General features: G+C 44.1%; 1 protein-coding gene across 1 annotated transcript; it reads right to left on the reverse strand.

Moving 5' to 3' along the window:
- Nucleotides 1-417: 417 nt before the first annotated feature.
- LOC148900095 (11-beta-hydroxysteroid dehydrogenase type 2-like) lies at nucleotides 418-12,793 on the reverse strand. The gene is made up of 5 exons (XM_088991699.1): nucleotides 12,342-12,793; nucleotides 7,142-7,354; nucleotides 6,876-7,061; nucleotides 2,253-2,390; nucleotides 418-2,191 (listed from the first exon to the last, which is right to left on the reverse strand). The coding sequence occupies exons 1-5, from the start codon at nucleotides 12,499-12,501 to the stop codon at nucleotides 1,752-1,754; spliced, it is 1,137 nt and encodes a 378-aa protein (XP_088847825.1). The 5' UTR covers nucleotides 12,502-12,793; the 3' UTR covers nucleotides 418-1,751.
- Nucleotides 12,794-22,659: the final 9,866 nt, after the last annotated feature.

The raw sequence follows: 22,659 nt of genomic DNA on the forward strand, positions 1-22,659 counted from the left end.
AACTTTCACTTTCCCTGTGGTTACTCTGGTCTGATGATCAGCTGTCACTAATTTGCTTTTCATATTAATGCTATCATACCAACTAGTAAAAAAATCATAATTGAATAATAATAACAGCATAATGTAATAACATTTGACCACCTGTCTACCCTAATCCCCCACCCCCGGTTCTCCTCACTGCTGTGTGTGTGTCTAATTCTCCCCTCCTTCCTCTACAATGTATATCGACCAATCACGTGCGGCTTTAACCGAAGACTGGGGGCGGGGAATAGAGGACAAAAAAAGTCGGCTCCCATTTCCAGCTTCTTGTTAGGAACCGGCTCTAAGAACCAGCTCGTTTGCGAATGACACATCACTATAAGGTAAGCCGAATCAGTTTCAGAATCTGTTTTTTAAAGAAATAAAACCGGACGGAAGTGTGTGAAAAAACATGTTTAATTCTAGAGTGATTAAAAAAACATCCAAGTTGTTGAAAAATCCTCATTGGAGTGCTGAAAGTTGCCTTGGCAACAAATAGGAAGGAGGGTTCACAAGTTGCAAGGAAGCGCGAGTGAAGAAACACTCCCCGGTTGGGAACCATCTGAGGTCCAACCGCAACTGGCAGGACCTCCCACTGCGGAACCGCTTGGGCACCCGACTCACTTTGTTCCCCCACCTGGTGAGTCACTTTAGCGCGTGAGCTTTCGGCGTGTTGCCGCCGGCAACGTCGTCCAGGAAGATGTCGCTGTGGCCCGGAAGCGGCAGTGGCGGTCCGAGAGCCGTTGGGTCGCCGGAGCCAGGACAAAGCGGAAAGGTAGGCAAGTACAGTGATACCTTGGCTTACGAACTTAATTGGTTCCCAGATAGAGTGTGTAAGGCGAAAAGTGTGTATCGCAAAAATTAATTTCCCATAGGAAACCATTACAATGAGAATAATCCGTTTCCAGGTCCCCATAAAACATAATTTTCTAATAATCTAAGCCTTAAAACTACACAAAATATACATTAATTTATGTGTAATAAATGGGCTGTGGTATTATAATTAAAGAAATAAAGTGTGCTGTATAATAAAGTCGTTTTATTGACCTTTGTGATGGTCATTGATGGCTTGATGGAATGGAATGACCGTTTTCATCAGCATGAAACACTTGATGGGAACGTAGCCTTCTTCTGTCATCATCTTGAGGAATGATCCCTTGTAGGTGCTTTCTCTGCCATAATTTTACCTAGTTCCTCATCAATTGCGTTCTGTTTAGCTGGTGGATAGCTTTTTGCATCAAGTGTACAGATGGCTTGTGCGGGTTATTTGTGCTTGATGGGATATTTTAACCTTGCAGTATACACTCTACCTTTGAATTATCAAAGTTGAAACAAGTGCGAATTTCACTGTTTTCTATCCATTTTATCACTCTGTCGTCTGCCTGTCTTTGTAATGACCCCCCCCCCAACGCTGCGTTCTTGACCAATCCCGTGGCTTTAACTGAAGACTGGGGGCGGGCAATAGAGGACAAAAACAAGTCAGCTGCCATTTTCTTGTTAGGAGAACAGGCTAGTTCGCGAACGACACGTCACTCATTATGGCGCTCCGTGTGTATCTCGAAAAATAGTTTGTATGCCAAGGTAAAATTTTCATCAATGTAACGTTCGTAAACCGCGGGGTTCGTAAACCGAGGGGTTCGTAAACCGCGGGGTATCACTGTAGGCCGTCCATCGTCCAGGGAGGGGAACGCGACGTCTCTCGCTTTACCGCAGCGCTGGCGTTTTTGTCGACGCTACTTGAGGCGATGGGCCGCCGCCCCTTCCTCTTCCTCCCGGTCGTTGTTGTTGTCGTCGTGGCAACGGCGGACGGGGGCCTCCTTCCCCGGGACGGCGCCCTCCTTCCTGAGCGCCCGCGGCGCCAACCTCTTCTTGAGGAAAAGCCTCCGCAGGAAGCGGTCCCGCAGGGCGGCGGGAAAGTAGCCGCTGACCAGGTACATGAGACCCACGCCGGGGCCGGCGAAGTAGCGGTCCCGGGGCCTCGGGTCCCGCAGCGCCCGCTCCATGGCCTCCACCACGGGGCCCAGGTCCGGGTTGGCGCGGCGGGCAAAGTCCTGGAACAGCTCCTTGGTCTCGCCCACGTAGTCCTCGCCAAAGTCCTCCAGGAGCGCCGGCGACAGCGAGCCAAGTAGCTCCCGGTGTTGGGCCTCCCAGTAGGCCGCGTCGCCGCACCGACCTGCCCAATCGCAACCGTCCGTGACGCCAAAACGGCGGATGGCGGCGGCGGTGCGCCTTACCCGTCTTGTAGGACGAAGGCAGGATGGTGGAGACGGGGACCCCCCACGGCGCCAGCTCCTGCCTCAGCGTGTCCATGAACAGGTTGAGGGCGGCCTTGGACGCTCCGTACGCCGCCAAGCACGGGAAGGGTTGGTCGCCTGTTCGGAATTGAAGCGGATTTACGTGGGAAATGAGATGGGAGACAATCTATTTTCCTCAATGGATGTGACGTTTTCAGAATCAGAAGCATCTTTATTGCCATGTATGTAGAACACACAAGCGAATGAACATAGATGGTTTGAAAGGGGAGTAAAAGAAGCTATTTTCATAAAACAGCAAAACCCTTCACTAAATCGCCATGGTGGGGTAAGGTTCAATTTGGATTGTTCCTACAACCGACTTCTTAGGCAACTGTTATGCTGATGAGGTGATACCAGATCAAATGGGGCAATCAGGCCAGTCGTAGACCCCATACTCAAACAGGACAATAGAAGTAATCGGTCGGGACAATTGAAGTAATCGGTGAAGCCGCAGGGAGTAGTCCTCTGCTCCCCCAACCGGAGTGCAGGGACCAATCAGAGCAGCCACGTCTGGACAGTAGGGATTAATATAGGGCCAAACTACCAGCAAAAGATTTTAGTTCGCTGACGAAGCTTCTTGGATAAGAAATGAAGCATCCGACACCTTCGAAGAAGTACAAATGACGGCTGAAGAAACCTTCTGCACTAGTATCATCGGAAGAAAAATGGAGGCACTACACACTTCTATTTGGGTTACTGTTTAAAGAGTTAATGGCCTAGGGGAAGAAGCTGTTTAAATGTCTGCTGGATTTGGTGCGCGTGGATCGGTAGTGCCTGCCTGAGGGGAGTCGCTGGAAAAGGTGGTGGGCAGGGTGCGGAGGGTCAAGTAGGATTTTCCGCGCCCTTGTTTGGATTCTTGCAGTGTGCAAGTCCTCGAGAGTGGCGAGGTTGCTTTCAACATTTACCTTGTAGGAGACGTACATATTTCACCATGACATCCACTGGTGAAAAGGACGCTTTAACTCCTCTTTCATCTAGAATTGCTTGATATAACAAAGAGGGTGCAGAAAGTGCTTAAGATTGAATGACTGTCTGTGTCTTTTGTTTTGTGTCACGTTATTTGTTATTTAGTTTTTTGTTGTTGTTTTGGCTGCCTTTCCAGCAGCTCCTGTATTTTGTTTTTCTATTTCTTTCTTTCCTTTCATAACTTTGCTGCTGTGAAATGCAAACTTCTACACTGCGAGACGAATAATAATAATAATGCATTTCATTTTTAAGCGCCTTTCAAAACTCTCAAGGTCACTTTACAGTCACGGGATACGTTTTTCTGTGGGCGAGCAGCGGCAGCCACACGCGGCAGCGTTCACTCAACCCGGAAGTAACTCGGATACAATAGTAAGACAAATAGATAGAAAGATAGCTAGCAACCCAATAGATAGCTAATAGCTAGCCAGCTAGATAGCTAGCCAGCCAGACCGATAGCTATTGTACGGTTTTACAGAAAAGAGAAAGAGAATTGACTTAGCACAATAAAGGCTGATCCAATCCAATCCGCTGACATCCACTGGTGAAAAGGATGTTTTAGCTCCTCTTTTATGTAGACTGCTTCATACAACAAAGAGGGTGCAGAAAGTGCTTAAGATTGAAGGACTATCTGTCTTTTGTGTTGTGTCACATTATTTGTTATTTAGTTTTTTGTTGTTGTTTTGGACTTTGAAATGGTCTTGCGAAACTGGCTGCCTTCACAGCAGCTCCTGTATTTTGTTTTTCTACTTCTTCCTTTCCTTTCCTCTTCCTTTAATCACTCTGCTGCTGTGAAATGTCAATTTCCTCCACTGCGAGACTAATCAAGTATCATCGTTTATTTCCATTTCTTTCTTTATTTATTTGTATTTGTGTTTATTTGTTTTTTATTTGTTTTATTTATATATGTATTTGTATATTTATTTATTCTATGGTTTATTTATGTATTTATATGGATGACCCCACACATGAAAGGATGACCCTCTGTGTCTTTGTGTTGTCATATTATCTATTTAGTTATTTTGTTTTTTTAACTTTATGTTACTCCAATAGATAGCTAGCCAATAGATAGCTAATAGCTAACCAGCTAGATAGCTAGCCAGCCAGATAGCAATTGCACGGTATCTAGCTATTATCTATTGAACTATCTAGGTGGCTAGCTATCTAGATAGCTATTTGTTAGCTATTTACTAGCTGGCTAGCTAGCTTTCTATCTATTAACTTCCAGGTTGAGTGAACGCTGGCTGCCGCTGCTCACCCACAGAAAAAAAAGATATCCTGTGACTTTAAAGTGTCCTTGAGAGTTTTTAAAGGCGCTTATAAATCAAATGTATTATTATCATCCAATCAAAAAAAAAAAAAAAAAACATTTGGCCTGCGATTCCTCGGCGTGCCACTAGAGGGAGCCGCCGCAACACTCAAAGCTCCACTGGGGCTTGTTGAGATTCTGCCCACAATTGATGATGAACTAGGTACAATTATCGCAGAGAAAGCACCTACAAGGGATCATTTCTCAAGATGGTGAAAGAAGGTTACGTTCCTCATCAAGTGTTTAATGCTGATGAAACCGGCCACTCCATTCCATCAAGCCATCGACCATCACAAAGGTCAACTTTATTATACAGTCCAGTTTATTTATTTAATGATAATACCACAGCACATTTATTATACATAAAATAAGGTATATTTTGTGTAGTTTTGAATGACCGCCGACATCATTTTTTTTTGTTTCCTAACTGACATCAGAAAAACGTCTTATAGCATCTAAAATACCCAAAACACACAGGCTGATATTTTTAGTCAAATGAATAACACCAATAAAAACGACTTAAAAGTGTCCGAAAACTACTTGAAAATGACCTGAAAGAGTTTCCGTTTCAGAAGGTCCCGCCCCCTTGTTCGTGACGTCACGCCAAGATGTCTTTCCTTGCTCGAGAATCAAAACAATGGCTCAATATGATTCAAATACAGTGAGACCTCAACTTACGAACTTAATTGGTTCCCAGACAGAGTGTGTAAGGCGAAAAGTGTGTTTCCATGGGAAACCATTAAAATGGGAATAATCCGTTCCCGGGTTTCCATAAAATATACTTTTCAACTAAATAAGCCTAAAAAACTACACACAACATACCTTATTCTGTGTATAATAAATGTGCTATTGTATTGTAATGAAAGAAATACACTGCATTGTATCATAAAGTCACTTTATTTACATTTATGGCTTGATGGAATGGCGTTGGAGGTCGAAGGTCAAAGGGAATTGCTGTTTGGAAAGAGAGGCGCATTACATGAGACTGTAATTAAAGAAATAAACTGTGCTGTAAACTAAAGTTTTATTTACCTTTTTGATGGTCGTTGATGGCTTATGGAAGGAGAGTCACCTTCCATAAGGACTGTTGGTAACGTAACCTCTGGTGCTGTTCGGTCGTGTGCTTCCGCCAAAGATCACTCCGCCAGCCGTGGTGGGTGTGTATTATGAAAATAGTGCTTATTATAAGGTTTAATTTTCATAAATTTGACGTTTGTAAGACAAAAAGTTTGTAAGTTGAGGTGTTTGTAAGTTGAGGTCTCACTGTAGTTCTGAAGAGGAAAGCATAAATGTTTGCAATCTATTAAAGAAGTCCTCCCATATCAATTCGAGCCGTCAATGACAGCAATGTAGCGTCCCAGAAAATGCACAAGATGGCGCCCAAGCTCCGTTGAAAATGGGCTGATTTGTCTGCTGGGAATTTGTGTCAACTAGTATCAAATAGTTATTTATGTGTTTTCGTTCTAATTTCGCCATCAACACGAAGTTTTCGGACCAAACAAAGTACCCAAAATGCATTATGTGTCGCTTTCTCGGTCAGGGGCGTTCCCTACGTGACGTCATGTACGGACTCGACACCAACTCGAAAACAAGACTTCCTGAATATTCAGCGCCGGTCTTATAACGTAAAATATATGCGGTGGAATCTTTGTAAAATACGCTCAGGGGAAGTCATTTGAAGTGATTTTACAAATTATGGACATAACTTGTCCGGAGGCGTCGGTTGTCCTTTCAGGCTTAGAAAATTATGTTTTATGGCAGGGGTGTCAAAGTCATTTTTTTGCCACGGGCCACATTGTAGTTATGGTTTCCTCTTGAGGGCCGTTATGAATTTGGGGAACCCATTACAATGTTTAAATCCCTTCAAATATTACATATAGAGCACACAGCAAATTAACGAATAACTCGTTTTCAAATCTGAAGTCAAGAATAATGACTTTTATTGTGGTTGACATCCAAAAATGTGAAATTTTGGCTCAGATTTTAGCAATCATCATGGAATTTAACAAGTTTGATTTGCTTTCTCGGGCCGAAAAAAATGATGTGGCGGGCCGGATTTGGCCCGCGGGCCTTGACTTTGACACCTGTGTTTTATGAAGACCCGGGAACGGATTCTTCTCATTTTAATGGTTTCCTATGGTAAATTATTTTTTGGGATACACACTTTTTTCGCCTTACACACTCTGTCTGGGAACCAATCAAATTCGTAAGCCAAGGTATCACTGTATTTTGCCAGAATGCAACCCCCCCCTGCCAGATCCAAGCGGGTTCAGGCTCTGGCCGCGACTTACCGGCCGGACTGGAGACGGTGACCAGTCGTCCTTTGTCCCGTCGCAGCAGCGGCAGGAAGGTTTTGGTGACGTCCAGGGTCCCGAAGAAGTTGACCTCCATGCAGCCGCGGAAGTTGGACATCTGGGAGAGCTCCACGTCGCCAAAGTTGACGCACACTCCGGCGTTGTTCACCAGCGCCCACAGACCTGACGCGGGCACGCACACGCGTGTGCCGTCGCGCGCCGAAAAACACGTCCCGGGTGCGCTCGGCGGGGCGTCGGCCTACCTCGGGTTCCCAGCCGGGCCCGGACTTGGCCGTAGACCCGCCGCACCTGCCGCGGTTGCGTGATGTCCAGCTGCAGCACGGTCAGGCGCGGCGAGCAGTGGCGCCGAAGCTCGCCGGCGCCCTCCCCGTCGCCGTCCAGAACGGTGGCGAAGACGCGGAAGCCCAAGCGGTCCAAGTGGCGAGCCGTCGCCTTCCCGAAACCCGAGTCGCAGCCTGGGGGAGGCGGCAAAGCGTCACGTGACGTGGTCGGGTCGCCCTGACCTTGTGACCCCGGTCGGTGGTCTGCGGGTCAGGGGTCGTGTCACTCGGTTGTTCTTTCAGAATCAGAATCATCACCGATGCGTGTGTTCGCGGCTTGGAATTGAAGCGGATTTGCGTGGGAAATGAGATGGGAGACAATCTCTTTTCCTCAATGGATTTTCAGAATCAGAATCAAAATCATCTTTCTTGCCAAGTATGGAGAACACAGAAGGAATTTGTCTCCGGTAGAACACGCTGCACTAGTATCATCACAAGAAACATGTAGGCACTAGACACTTCTATTTGGGTGACATTTTAGAGAGTTAATGGCGACGGGGGAAGAAGCCGTTTACATTTCTGCTGGATTTGGTGCGCATGGATCGGTAGCGCCTGCCTGAGGGGAGTCGCTGGAAAAGGTGGTGGGCAGGATGCGGAGGGTCCAATAGGATTTTCCACGCCCTTGTTTGGATTCTTGCAGTGAATCAGAATCAGAATCGTATTTATTGGCCAAGTATGTAGAACACACAAGAAATTTGTCTCTGGTAGAACACGATGCACTAGTATCATCACAAGAAACATGGAGGCACTAGACACTTCTATTTGGGTGACATTTTAGAGAGTTAATGGCGACGGGGGAAGAAGCTGGTTAAATTTCTGCCTGGATTTGGTGCGCATGGATCGGTAGCGCATGCCTGAGGGGAGTCGCTGGAAAAGGTGGTGGGCAGGGTGCGGAGGGTCCAGTATTAATTTCCACGCCCTTGTTTGAATTCTTGCAGTGAATCAGAATCAGAATCGTCTTTATCGGCCAAGTATGTAGAACACACAGGAAATTTGTCTTCGGTAGTACACGCCGCACTAGTATCATCATAGGAAAAATGGAGGCACTATACACTTTTATTTGAGTTCCTGTTTAGAGAGTTAATGGCGACTGACGAGGGAAGACACTGTTTAAATGTCTGCTGGATTTGGTAGCACCTGCCTGAGGGGAGTCGCTGGAAAAGGTGGTGGGCAGGGTGCGCAGGGTCCAATAGGATTTTCCACACATTATTGCAGTGAATCAGAATCGTCTTTATTGGCCAGGTACTGTATGTAGAACACACAAGGAATTTGTCTCCGGTAGAACACGCTGCACTAGTATCATCATCAAAAAATGGCAAAGAGACACTATACAGTACTATTTGGGTGATATTTTAGAGAGTTAATGGCTCACGTGGATCGGTAGCGCCTGCCTGAGGGGAGTCACTGGAAAAGATGGTGGGCAGGATGCGGAGGGTCCAATAGGATTTTCCACGCCCTAGTTTGGATTCTTGCAGTGTGCAAGTCCTCGAGAGTTGCTACAGCGCTGCCAATGATTTCTTTCCGCCGTCCTAACTGTCCGTTGAAGTCGGATTTGTTCCATTTTTGTGTTTCCTTCCCTTCCGTCTTTCTTTTGGGCTTTTGTCACCTGATCAAATGACCGCGACGGCCGAGTCGACCTGACACAAAAGGTTCAAGGCGCCTTGCGGTGAATAATTACACGCGTGTGCGCGTTGCAGGGGGTTGCCTGCCTGTGAATAATTGCATGCGTGACCCCGCTGGCGACACGCAAAGCTGGACTGGTCCTTGGAGGTGACCGTTCGTTAATAATAATAATAATAATAATAATTTAATTAATAAGCACCTTTCAAAACTCTTAAGTTCACTTTACAGTCACAGGAAGTTTTTCTGTGGGTGAGCAGCGGCAGCCACACGCGCCAGCCCGGAAGTTAATAGATAAAAAGCTAGCTAGCCAGCTAGTATATAGCTAATAGATAGCCAACAGATAGCTAGCCACCTAGATATTCTATAGCTAATAGCTAGATACCGTGCAATAGCTATCTGGCCGGCTAGCTATTAGCTATCTATTGGCTTGATAGCTAGCTTTCTATTTACTTGTCTTACTATTATATTTGAGTGACTTCCGGGTTGAGTGAACGCTGGCGCTTGTGGCTGCCGCTGCTCACCCACAGAAAAAAGTATCCTGTACGTAACTGTGAATGTAAAGTGAAATGTATTATTATTATTATTATTATAAAAAAATATCCTGTGACTGTAAAGTGACTTTGAGAGTTTTGAAAGGTGCTTGTAAATGAAATGCATTATTATTATCATCCATTATTATTATTATTATTATTATTATTATTATTATTATTGGATAGTTAGTTAGCTAATACACTAAATGTCACTATTAAATACAGACAGAAAGCTAGCTAGCCAACTAGTAGATAGCTAATAGATAGCCAACAGATAGCTAGCTAGATAGCTATACCCCTAGATAGCTTTATAGCTAATAACTAGATAGTTAGCTAATACACTAAATGTCACCATTAAATACAGATGGAAAGCTAGCTAGCCAACTAGTAGATAGCTAATAAATAGCCAACTGATATCTAGCTAGATTGCTAGCCACCTAAATAGCTTTATAGCTAATAACTAGATAGTTAGTTAGCTAATACACTAAATGTCACCATTAAATACAGACAGAAAGCTAGCTAGCCAACTAGTAGATAGCTAATAAATAGCCAACTGATATCTAGCTAGATTGCTAGCCACCTGGATAGCTCTATAGCTAATAGTTAGATAGTTAGTTAGCTAATACACTAAATGTCACCATTAAATACAGATCCTAAGCTAGCTAGCCAACTAGTAGATAGCTAATAAATAGCCGACTGATATCTAGCTAGATTGCTAGCCACCTAAATAGCTTTGTAGCTAATAACTCGATAGTTAGTTAGCTAATACACTAAATGTCACTATTAAATCAGATAGAAAGCTAGCTAGCCAGCTAGTAGATAGCTAATAGATAGCCAACAGTTAGCTAGCTAGCTAGATAGCTAGCCACCTAGATAGCTTTATAGCTAATAACTAGATAGATAGTTAGCTAATACACTAAATCTCACTATTAAATACAGATAGAAAGCGAGCTAGCCAGCTAGTAGAATGCTAATAGATAGCCAACAGATAGCTAGTTTTGCAACTCGAGCTTGCCATCAGCACGCCAACGCGTTTGGTCCCGTCGGTCACGTGAAGGTGTTTTACAAAGGTGTTTTACGCACGGCGCCGGTCAATGATTAAAGCTTTATTCGGCGCGTCCACTTTGAAGCGCGTGCTCGTTGCCGTCAAGATGGTGGCCTCTCCGCTTATCTCTTGGCGCGCGCGCGTACGTTACTCGGCTCAAGGTCGCACGGGGAAAACGAGTCCAAGCCAAATATCTTGGTGGCGTGCTATCTAGCTAGCCATCTGTTGGCTATATGTTAGCTATCTACTCGCTGGAGAGCTAGCTTTGTATCTGTATTTAATAGTGACATTTTGTGTATTAGCTAACTAACTATCTAGCGATCAAGCTATTAGCTATAGAGCTATCTGGGTGACTAGCTATCTAGTTAGCTAACTGTTGGCTATATATTAGCGATCTACTAGCTGGCTAGCTAGCTTTCTATCTGTATTTTATAGTATTAATAATAATAATAAGAAGAAGAACAATAATAATACATTTTATATTTAGCGTTTTTCAAAACTCTCAAGGACACTTTACAGTCACAAAATGTTGTTTCTGCTGGTGAGCAGCGGCAGCCACACGCGCCAGCGTTCACTCAACCCGGGAGTAAAATACTATAAGTAAAAACAACAACAACAAAAATATGTAATAACAAATAATATGACAACACAAAGTAATATTTAGTGTATAAGCTAACTAACTATCTAGCTATCCAGCTACTAGCTATAGATCAGCTAGGTGGCTAGCTCTCTGTTGGGTATCTATTAGCCATCTACTAGCTGCCCCTCCCCCCCCATCCCCTTTCAAATTGCTGCTGTGGACTGCAAATTTCCCCATTGTGGGACGAATAAAGGTTTTCTGATTCTGATTAACTACCGGGGTGGAGCGTGTGGCTACCACTGCTCACCCGCAGAAACAACATTTTGTGACTGTTAAGTGTCCTTGAGAGTTTTGAAAGGTGCTTAGAAATTAAATGTATTATTATTATTTTATTATAACCTATTATTGTTATTATTCTTCTTATTATTATTATTATTATTACATATTATTATTATTATTATTATTATTATTATTAAATACAGATAGAAAGCTAGCTATCCAGCTAGTCGATATCTAATGTATAGCCCACAGATAGCTAGCTATATAGCGAGACACCTAGATATCTCTATAGCTACTAGCTGTAGCTTGATAGTTAGTTAGCTGATTTCCGATTATCTAGCTAGCTATCTAGCTTGCTATCGAGCTAGCTAGTTTTCTATTCATTTGAGTTACTTCCGGGTTGAGTGAACGCTGGCGCGTCTGGCTGCCGCTGCTCACCCGCAAAAAAAAATATCCTGTGACTGTAAAGTGTCCTTGAGAGTTCTGAATAGCACTTAGAAATCAAATTTATTATTATTATTAAATACAGATAGAAAGCTAGCGAGCCAGCTAGTAGATAGCTAATATATAGCCAACATATAGCTAGCTAGATAGCTCGACACCTAGATAACTCTACAGCTAATAGCTAGATAGCGAGATAGTAAGTTACTTGATTTCTGATTATCTGGCGAGCTATATAGCTGGCTATCGAGCTAGCTAGTTTTCTATCCATTTGAGTTACTTCCGGGTTGAGTGAACGCTGGCGCGTCTGGCTGCCGCTGCTCACCCGCAAAAAAAAAATATCCTGTGACTGTAAAGTGTCCTTGAAAGTTTTGAACGGCACTTAGAAATCAAATGTATTATTATTATTATTATTATTATTATTATTATTATTATTATCATCAAAACACGTGCTTCACCGCCCCCTCGCCAACGCAGCAAATCGCAGGACCAGCGCGCGCTAACTCGGCATTTCGTTCCCCTCCCTGGGCAATAAAGGCCCCCCCAATGCGCCACCCCCCCCCCCCTCCAGCCCGCCTGGAAAAGTTGCGTGACCAACGCAAAGTTGTAGCGCGGAAGCGTCACCTGTGATGACGACGGCCTTGCCGCAGACTGGCAGCAGTTTGCCCCCCTCCCTCTTGCTTCTCTTCTCGCGGTCCATCCGGAGCAACCTCCTCGCTAGCGTGGTTGCCCCTAGCGCCCCCAGAGCCCCCAGCGCCAGCAGCGCTAGCGTCCAGCCGTCCATTCGCGCGTCTGCCTGCGTGGGCGAGGGGGGTGGGCGGTGCGCACAGGTTGGCCCCGGCTGCTCCTGTTCCCGCTCGCGCTCCCGAGCGGACTGAAGAGCGAGCGGCCCCGCTCGCTTTTTATATAGCGCGCCGCTCGCGCAGGCGCGCCTCACTTGGCGGCGCTACCGAGGAGGGCGTCCCGTGGCCGCAGGCGGGCTCACTCGCTGGCACCAAACTGGTCCGAGTCGTCCTTGGAGGTTTTGGAAAGCGCCGAGATTCCACCCCACGTCTGTTTCCTTCTTTGGCGTGTTTCCTCGCCAGGTGGCCGAGGAGCGCGAATGGCGGAGCGCTGACCGACGGGAGTCTTGGCGGTCACGTGAGCTGAACACCATGACGCGGCGCCCCGCCGCTCGTCTGTTTACTACTACTACTACTACTACTACTACTACTACTACTACTACTAATAATAATAATAATAATAATAATAATAATAATAATAACAATACATTTAATTAATCATCTATTTCATTTCTAAGCGCCTTTCAAAACTCAGTGTTTTTTTTCTGTGGGTGAGCAGCAGCAGCCACACGCACCAGCAAGCGTTCACTCAACCCGGAAGCATCTCAAAAGAAAGCAAGCTAGCGAGCAAGAAGATAGCTAATAGACAGCGAAAAGATAACTAATGGCTAGCGAATAGATAGCTAATAGTTAGCAAATAGCTAGCTAATAGCTAGCGAATAGATCGCTAATACCTAGCGAATAGCTAGCTAATGGCTAGCGAATAGATAGCTAATACCTAGCGAATAGATAGCTATTAGTTAGTAAATAGATAGCTAATAGCTAGCGAATAGATAGCTAATAGCCATCAAATAGATAGCTAATAGCTAGCTAATACCTAGTGAATAGATAGCTAATAGCTAGCGAAAAGATAGCTAATAGCTAGCAAATATATAGCTAATAGCTAGTGAATAGATAGCTAATACCGAGCAAATATATAGCGAATAGATAGCTAATAGCTCGTGAATAGATAGCTAATACCTAGCAAAGAGATATCTATTAGCTAGCAAATAGATAGCTAATAGCTAGCAAATAGATAGCTAATAGCCAGCAAATAGATAGGTAATTCCTAGCTAATACCTAGTGAATAGATAGCTGATACGTAGCGAATAAATAGCTGATAACTAGCAAATAGATATCTAACCGCTAGCAAATAGATAGCTAATAGCCAGCGAATAGATAGCGAATACATAGCGAATAGATAGTTAATACCTAGCAAATAGATAGGTGTTAGCTAGCAAATAGATTGCTAATAGCTAGTGAATAGATAGTGAATAGATAGCGAATAGATAGCTAATACCTAGCGAATAGATAGCTGATAACTAGCAAATAGATATCTAACTGCTAGCAAATAGATAGCTAATAGCCAGCGAATAGATCGCTAATACATAGCGAATAGATAGTTAATACCTAGCGAATAGATAGGTGTTAGCTAGCAAATAGATAGCTAATAGCTAGTGAATAGATAGTGAATAGATAGCGAATAGATAGCTAATACCTAGCGAATAGATAGCTGATAACTAGCAAATAGATATCTAACTGCTAGCAAATAGATAGCTAATAGCCAGCGAATAGATAGCTAATACATAGCGAATAGATAGCTAATACCTAGCAAATAGATAGGTGTTAGCTAGCAAATAGATAGCTAATAGCTAGCGAATAGATAGTGAATAGATAGCTAATACCTAGTGAATAGATAGCTGATAACTAGCAAATAGATATCTAACTGCTAGCAAATAGATAGCTAATAGCCAGCGAATAGGTAGCTAATACATAGCCAATAGATAGGTGTTAGCTAGCAAATAGATAGCTAATAGCTAGTGAATAGATAGTGAATAGACAGCGAATACCTAGCGAATAGATAGCTATTAGCTAGCGAATAGATAGCTAATTGCTAGTGAATAGAGAGCTAACAGCTAGCGAATAGATAGCTATTAGCTAGCGAACAGATTGCTAATTGCTAGTGAATAGATAGCTAACAGCTAGCGAATAGATAGCTAATTGCTAGTGAATAGATAGCTAACAGCTAGCGAATAGATAGTTAATAGCTAGCGAATAGATAGTTTAATCCGCACTGCGCAGGGCGAGATTAAAGATTAACGCCGAGCGGCCTTTGGCGCCGCATGCTACATGCTATCAACGGGAGGATCGTGCGTGCCGAACTGTTCCCCCCACCTCAATTCACACAAACAGAAGTTTAGACTATTATGAGTGGAGAGAACGACCAAACCCCCAAACACCCGCGCAATTTCCATCCAAGGAAGCTAGGCAAGCCTTCTATGTAATAATAATAATAATAATAATAATAATAATAATAATAATAATAATAATAATAATAATAATAATAATAATAATAATAATAACTTTCATTACTAAGCGCCTTTCAAAACTATCAAGGTCACTTTACAGTCACAGGATGAGTTTTTCTGTGGGTGAGCAGCGGCAGCCACACGCGCCAGCGTTCACCCAACCCGGAAGTAACTCAAATAGATGGAAAGCTAGCTAACTAGCTAATAGATAGCCAGCTATCTATCCAGCCAGCCAGCTAAATAGCTACATAGCTCGCTAGCTAATAGATAGCTAATAGATAGCCAGCTATCAATCCAGCCAGCCAGCTAAACAGCCATATAGCTAGCCAGCTAATAGATAGCTCATAGATATCCAGCTATCTATCCAGCCAGCCAACCAAATAGCCACATAGCGCGCTATGTGTCCAATTTGGCCTCGGTTGCCAAAGGAAGGTCTCGCGCGTTGCTGAGCGATTGCCCGCTGGGGGCGCGGGGTCTTCTCGCCATCCGTGCCCTTGGAGACGTCCATTTTTTTTTGTCCGTACACTTCGAGTGCCTTTGGAGTCAAGCTTTTTGGCGCCGCGTTCGGCCTCCCGTGTTGCGGCTAATTTAGGAGCCCCCTCCCCGCATGTCCTTCGTCCTCGTGAGAAGGTCCAGCCCGCGTTGGCGTGGGCGGTGGCATTCCACGAGGGAACGCGGCGCTCTGCGAACTGAAGGTGGTGTGTGTGTGTGTGTGTGGGGGGGGGGGGGGTTCCAGGTGTCTCGCTTCAACCCTTTTGGGACCGCCGAGAAGTCGACAAAGCAACTTTCGGTGGGAACCAGTGGGGAGAGCTATGACCTTTTGGGAGAGCCTCATCATCCGATTGTCCGCTCACTCCAGCTAGCTAGCTAGTTAGCTAGTTTAGATCGCATCTCATTTTTTGGGCACGTTTATGACGCTTGCCCAAAGTGTTCGGCTGGCCTTTTGGCTGGAGTCGGACCCACGGGCAAAAAAAAACCCTCATCATTAGTCAGGTCGATATCTAGCTATATAGCTATCTAAGTGGCTAGCTATCTAGCTATCTATCTGTTGGCTATCTATTAGCTATCTATTAGCTGGCTCGATAGCTTTCTAACTATTTACTTCCGGGTTGAGTGAACGCTGGCTCAGTGTAATAGCTAACTAACTATCAAGCTATCTGGCTATTAGCTATATAGATATCTAAGTGGCTAGCTATATAGCTATCTATGTGTTGGCTATCTATTAGCTGGCTAGCTAGCTTTCTATCTATTTACTTCCAGGTTGAGTGAACGCTGGCTCAGTGTATTAGCTGACTAACTATCTAGCTAGCCGGCTATTAGCTATATAGCTATCTAAGTGGCTAGCTATCTATCTATGTGTTGGCTATCTATTAGCTATCTATTCGCTGGCTAGTTAGCTTTCTATCTATTTATTTCCGGGTTGAGTGAACCCTGGCTCAGTGTATGAGCGAACTATCTATCTAGCTAGCCGGCTATTAGCTATATAGCTATCTAAGTAGCTAGCTATATAGCTATCTAAGTAGCTAGCTATATAGCTATCTATGTGTTGGCTATCTATTAGCTGGCTAGCTAGCTTTCTATCTATTTACTTCCAGGTTGAGTGAACGCTGGCTCAGTGTATTAGCTAACTAACTATCTAGCTAGCCGGCTATTCACTATATAGCTACCTAAGTGGCTAGCTATCTAGCTATCTATCTGTTGGTTATCTATTAGCTAGCTGTTAGCTGGCTAGCTAGCTTTCTATCGATTTACTTCCGAGTTGAGTGAACGCTGGCTCAGTGTATTAGCTAACTAACTATCTAGATAGCTGTCTATTAGCTATATAGCTATGTATCTGTTGGCTATCTATTAGCTGGCGAACAAGCTTTCTATCTATTTACTTCCGGGTTGAGTGAACGCTGTCTCAGTGTATTAGTTAACTATCTAGCAGGCTTGCTATTAGCTAAAAAGCTATCTAAGTGGCTAGCTATCTAGCTCTCTATCTGTTGGCTATCTATTATCTGGCTATCTAGCTTTCTATCGATTTACTTCCGGGTTGAGTGAACGCTGGCTCAGTGTCTTAGCTAACTAAGTATCTAGCTAGTTGGATATTAGCTGTATAGCTATCTAAGTGGCTAGCAATCTAGTTATATATCTGTTGGTTATCTATTAGCTGGCTAGCTAGCTTTCTATCTATTTACTTCCGGGTTGAGTGAACGCTAGCGCGTGTGGCTGCCGCTGCTCACCCACAGAAAAACGTATCGTGTGACTGTAAAGTGACCTTGAGAGTTTTGAAAGGCGCTTAGAAATGAAATGTATTATTATTATTATTATTATTATTATTATTATTCACTCGGGTGGGATCTCCACTCCACTCATTGTTTGTCTCGGGATCAGAGTCCAATTGGAGATGGCGCCGTCGGATGGCGCCGTCACGCTGACTTGGAAACCTTTTCCAGGAAACGGCGACTCAGAACCGAGTCCACACGGATCCGCACGATGTTCCGTGTCAAATCTATTGAAAAGGCGGACGGGGGTGTAAAGCCAAGATGAAGCTGCCCCCCTCCCTCAAATAGCTTGGCGCTAATGGCTAACTGAGGCGGGTCTGCCACCCGCACTTTTTTCCCCGAGTGGGAAGTGAGCTCGTTAGCGGCAGCCGGCGAGACGTCGCGCTCGGCCATCAATGCGTGACCGGCAGACGCACCCCCTCCGGCGGCGCGGGACAAAGTGTCCCCGGGACGTCCGCACGCAAGCTTCTGTTGCTCCGTTTAGCGGCCGATTAAGGTCACGGGGCCGGGCGCCCATTTCCTGGACTGGCGGGTAAACCCGTTACGTTTAGGGGGGAGGGGCTTTGGTTCCCACGTGGGGAGCCACGCTGCCCGCCTACTCCAACCAGCATACGGAAACTGCGGCTATCCGTGCGCTAATGGCGTTGTGACATTTGGCTGCGTGTTTACGGCGTTGCTTGCGGGAAGCCGCTAAGAAGATTTTCACCTAGGGGGGTCGGAGAGGGGGGGGGGGGGGGGGGGGGGGGGGGGGTTGTTCCAGACAGTTTCGCTTGAGCCGACCGACAGTTTAAGAGGGATTGAACGACGCCCAAAAGCGTTCCGAAAGCAACACGGCAGGCACCGTGACCCTTGAGGTCAGCGCCGGGGAGCTTATACATAGCGAATAGACAGCTAATATCTAGCAAATAGATAGCTATTAGCTAGCAAATAGATAGCTATATAATATAATATGATAATAACAATAATCATCATCATCATCATCATCATCATCATCATCACAATAATAATAATAATAATAATAATAATAATAATAATAATAATAATAGTTTTATTATTATTATTATTATAAGCCTTCTATTTAATAATAATAATAATAATAATAATAATAATAATAATAATAATAATAATACATTTCATTTCTAAGCGCCTTTCAAAACTCTCAAGGACACTTTACAGTCACAGGATATTTTTCTGCGGGTGAGCAGCGGTAGCCATACGCGCCAGCGTTCACTCAACCCGGAAGTAACTCAAATCGATAGAAAGCTAGCTTGCTAGCTAATAGATAGCTAATAGCTAGTTATATAGCTAGCTAAATAGCTAGCAAGATAATCAGAAAGCAAGCTATCTAGCTTGTAGCTAGCTAATAGATAGCCAGCCAGATAGGTAGCTAGCTAGATAGATAGCCAACTAGATAGCTAGCTAGATAGCCTGCTAGCCAGTCAGTTAGGTAGCTAGCTAGATAGATAGCCAACTAAATACCTAGCTAGATAGCCAGCCTGCTAGCTAGATAGCTATTAACGAGCTAATAGATAGATAGCTCAATGGCCAGCTAGATAGATAATCACAAAGCTAGCTAGCGTGTAACTAGCTAATAGATAGCCAGCCAGTTAGATAGCTAGATAGCTAACCAGATTGCTAGCCAAGCAGATAGCTTGCTAGACAGCCAGCTAGCCAGTAAGTGGTTTGAAGTAACAAAGTAAAAAAAAAAAAATAATAATAATAATATGACAACACAAAGACACAGAGCCATTCATTCTTCAGCACTTGCTGTACCCTCTTTGTGACATGAAGCAGTTCGAGATGAAAGATAATTGGATTTGCCTTTATTAGTCTTGCAGTGGAGAAATTTACATTTCACAGCAGCAAAGCAAAGGAGAGGATCAAAGCGTCCTTTTCACCAGTGGATCAGGAACGTCATAGTGGAATGTGCACATCTGCTACAAGCTAAATGTTGAATTGTCTTCTGTCCATACAAGCCGGTGATTTTCAGGGTGTTTGGGGGTACGGCGTGTTTTGTCCGTCATTTGGAAGCGTCACCTCTGTTGCCGTGGTTTGGCTTCCTCACTTTTTGCTCGGCTCGCTACTGCCATCCACTCCCCGGCACCAAATTTTGGGAAGGCGCTCTTCTTAGAAATCGGAGGCGGCTCGCTGCTTGTTGCTCGCGCGCGCGCACGCCGTCCAAAACAAAACCAAAGAAAACAAAGGCCGCTTTTGTCTGCGAGCTGGCTGGGGATCACCAGGAAGACGCACCATCGCTGGGCTTCTGCAGCGACTGCCGCTTCCGTCTGTTGTTGTTGTCCCAGCTCATTTGCTATCTATCTAGAGAGACATACAAACCCCCCAGCCACCCCCCCCCCAAAAAAAAAGTATAGAATAGTATAAACCTGTCATGAGTGGCTGCCAGCGCCCTAGTGCATACAAGGGCGGTGAAAAATCCTACTGGACCCTCGGCACCCTGCCCACCACCTTTTCCAGCGACTCCTTCAGGCAGGTCCTTTTTTTTCCAGATTTCTAGGCTAGCCACGGATGGTTCGAGAACTTTAAAGGACAACCGACACCTCCGGACAAGTTGCGTCCATAATTTGTAAAATGACTTCAAATGACTTCTACTGAGCGCATTCCACCGCATATAACTATATTTTACATTTTAAGACGATTATTTAAGAAAATTCAGGAAGTCTTGTTTTTGAATTGATGACGATCCCCCACGTGACGTCACAGAAGGAACACCCCTGACTGAGAAAGTGATACACAATGCATTTTGGGTATTTTTTTTGGTCTGAAAACACCATGTAGATCGTGAAATTAGAAGGAAAACTACATAAACAATGCGACGGTGAATCGTTGTGTGTCGCAGCCGATTGGGATTACACGCATAAAGAAGGTGTAAGTTGACACAAATTCCCAGCGGACAAATCAGCCCATTGACAATGGCGCTTGTGCGCCATCTTGTGTATTTTGTGGGCGCTACATTGGAGTCCAGACGCCTCACAATGACACAGAAGGACTTCTTTAATCGATTGCAAACATGTATGCTTTCCTCTTCAGAACTATTTGAATCATATTCATAACTGGATGAGTAACAAGAAAGCATCTTCTCCAAATCTGAACTCTCTAAAGCAATTGTTTTGATTCTGGAGCAAGGTAGTTTGTGAAGGAGTATCCTGGCATGATATCACGAACAAGTGGGCGGGACTTTCTGAATATCTCCAGTTCCAAGCTCATTGTGTGGCAGTTTTGGGACACTTGAAGTCATTTTTATTGGTGTTTTGCATTTGACTAAAAATATCAGCCTGCGTGTTTTGGGTCTTTTAGATGCTAAAAAAACGTTTTTCTGATGTTAGTTAGGAAACAAAAAAAAATGATGTCGGTTGTCCTTCGGGTGTCGTACAGGGATTCATAGTTCATTTGTCATGGTGAGGCAACCAGTTCTGACGATAAAGCTGCTAAAGATTCCAAGGAATCATTCCTCAAGATGGTGGAAGAAGGCTACGTTCCTCATCAAGTGTTTAATGCTGATGAAAGCGGCCACTCCGTTCCATCAAGCCATCAACGACCATCACAAAGGTAAATAAAATGACTTTATTATAAGGTACAGTTTATTTCTTTAATTACAATACCATAGCACATTTATTATACATAAAATAAGGTATATTTTGTGTAGCTGTAAGGCTTAGAAAATTAGCAAGTAGAAAATTGTTTCATGGGGACCTGGGAACGGATTATTCTCATTTTAATGGTTTCCTATGGAAAATTATTTTTTGGGATACACACTTTTCGCCTTACACACTGTCTGGGAACTAATTAAGTTAGTCAGTCAAGGTATCACTAGGTATTTGGGAAAGAATGGTCAGTATGGAAAAGGACAACGATTAGTACAGTGGTAATATCACTGCCAAATAATAATCCATTTCATTTCTAAGCGCCTTTCAAAACTCTCAAGGTCACTTTACAGTCGCAGGATAAGTTTTTTCCTGTGGGTGAGCAGCGGCAGCCACACGCGCCAGCGTTCATTCAACCCGGGAGTAACTCAAATAGATAGCAAGCTAGCTAGCGAATAGCTAATAGCTAGCGAATAGATAGCTAATAGCTAGCGAGTAAATCGCTAGTAGGTATATTTTGTGTAGTTTTAAGGCTTAGAAAATTAGAAAGTAGAAAATTTTATTTTATGGGGACCTGGGAACGGATTATTCTCATTGTAATGGTTTCCTATGGAAAATTAATGCTTGGGATACACACTTTTCACCTTACACACACTGTCTGGGAACCAATTAAGTTCATAAGCCAAGGTATCACTGTACCTGGCAATAAAGATGATTGTGATTCTGAACAATATCAATGTGTGCATGCGTGTGCTTGTTCTGGTAGTGTGTTTTGCTTTGGGGGCGGAGCGAATGCAAACAAAGAGGAAATGTTGAAATGTGAAGGGAGTACAATCGCACTTCGACACCTTGACTGCATGGCGGGAATCCAAACAAGGAAAACGATCAGGGCCTTTTTCCTGTTGGACCTCCCCCCTCCCCCCCTGCCCCCAACAGCCCCTCCCCCCGTCCTCTTCCCTCAAATGACCCCAAAACAAACACACCCACAGCACCGCACGTTCCGTCCTTAACTCTTTGTTCTTAACACGCTTCTCATTGAGTGATGGCAGCACCCCCCCCCCCCCAAAAAAAAAAAAAAGTCGTCCGCTTCTGCTTTGGAATGTCGCAGGCACGATCTGGTGGGCCCCCACCTCGGTCCGTGTGCTTCAAACTGCACTTTAGGTTGTTTTTTTTGGGGTCCTTTGTCTTGAGTTGAAGTGCACGTTGGCCCGTTTCACTGCCGCTTCCTTGCTTTGTCTTGCCTGGAGGGGGGGCAACATGACCTGAGGTGATAATAATAATAATAATAATAATAATAATAATAATAATAATAATAATAATAATAATACAGTAAAGTCTCGTTATATCGATATCGGATATATCGATAGTCCTGGTTATATCGATACTATTTCTATGCAGGCACGGAGAAAATTACATGCAAACAGGGTCGGATATATCGATAGTCCCGGTTATATCGATATTTTTTCGGACTCCCTTGAATATCGATATAACGAGACTTTACTGTAATAATAATATTTCATTTCCTTTACAAGAACCTTACAAAACTTTCAAGCTCACTTTACAATCACAGGATAAATTTTTCTGTGGGTGAGCAGCGGCAGCCACACGTGCCAGCGTTCACTCAACCCGGAAGTAACTCAAATGGATAGAAAGCAAGCTAGCTAGCTAATAGTGAGATAATAAATAGCTAGCTTGATAGCCAGCTGGATCACTAGGCAGATAATCGGAAAGCTAGCTAGCTTATAGCTAGCTAATAGATAGCCAGCCAGCTAGATAGCTAGCCAGCCAGATAGGTAGCAAGCTAGATAGATATCCAACTAGATAGCGAAATAGATAGCCGGCTAGCCAGCGAGATAGGTAGCTAGCTTTACAGATAGCCAACTACCTAGCTAGATAGCCAGCCCGCTAGCTAGCTAGCTATTAACGAGCTAATAGATAGCCAG

This window comes from Hippocampus bargibanti, linkage group LG03, assembly GCF_051943395.1.
Source record: "Hippocampus bargibanti isolate YZ-2025 linkage group LG03, ASM5194339v1, whole genome shotgun sequence".
Taxonomy (NCBI): domain Eukaryota; kingdom Metazoa; phylum Chordata; class Actinopteri; order Syngnathiformes; family Syngnathidae; genus Hippocampus; species Hippocampus bargibanti.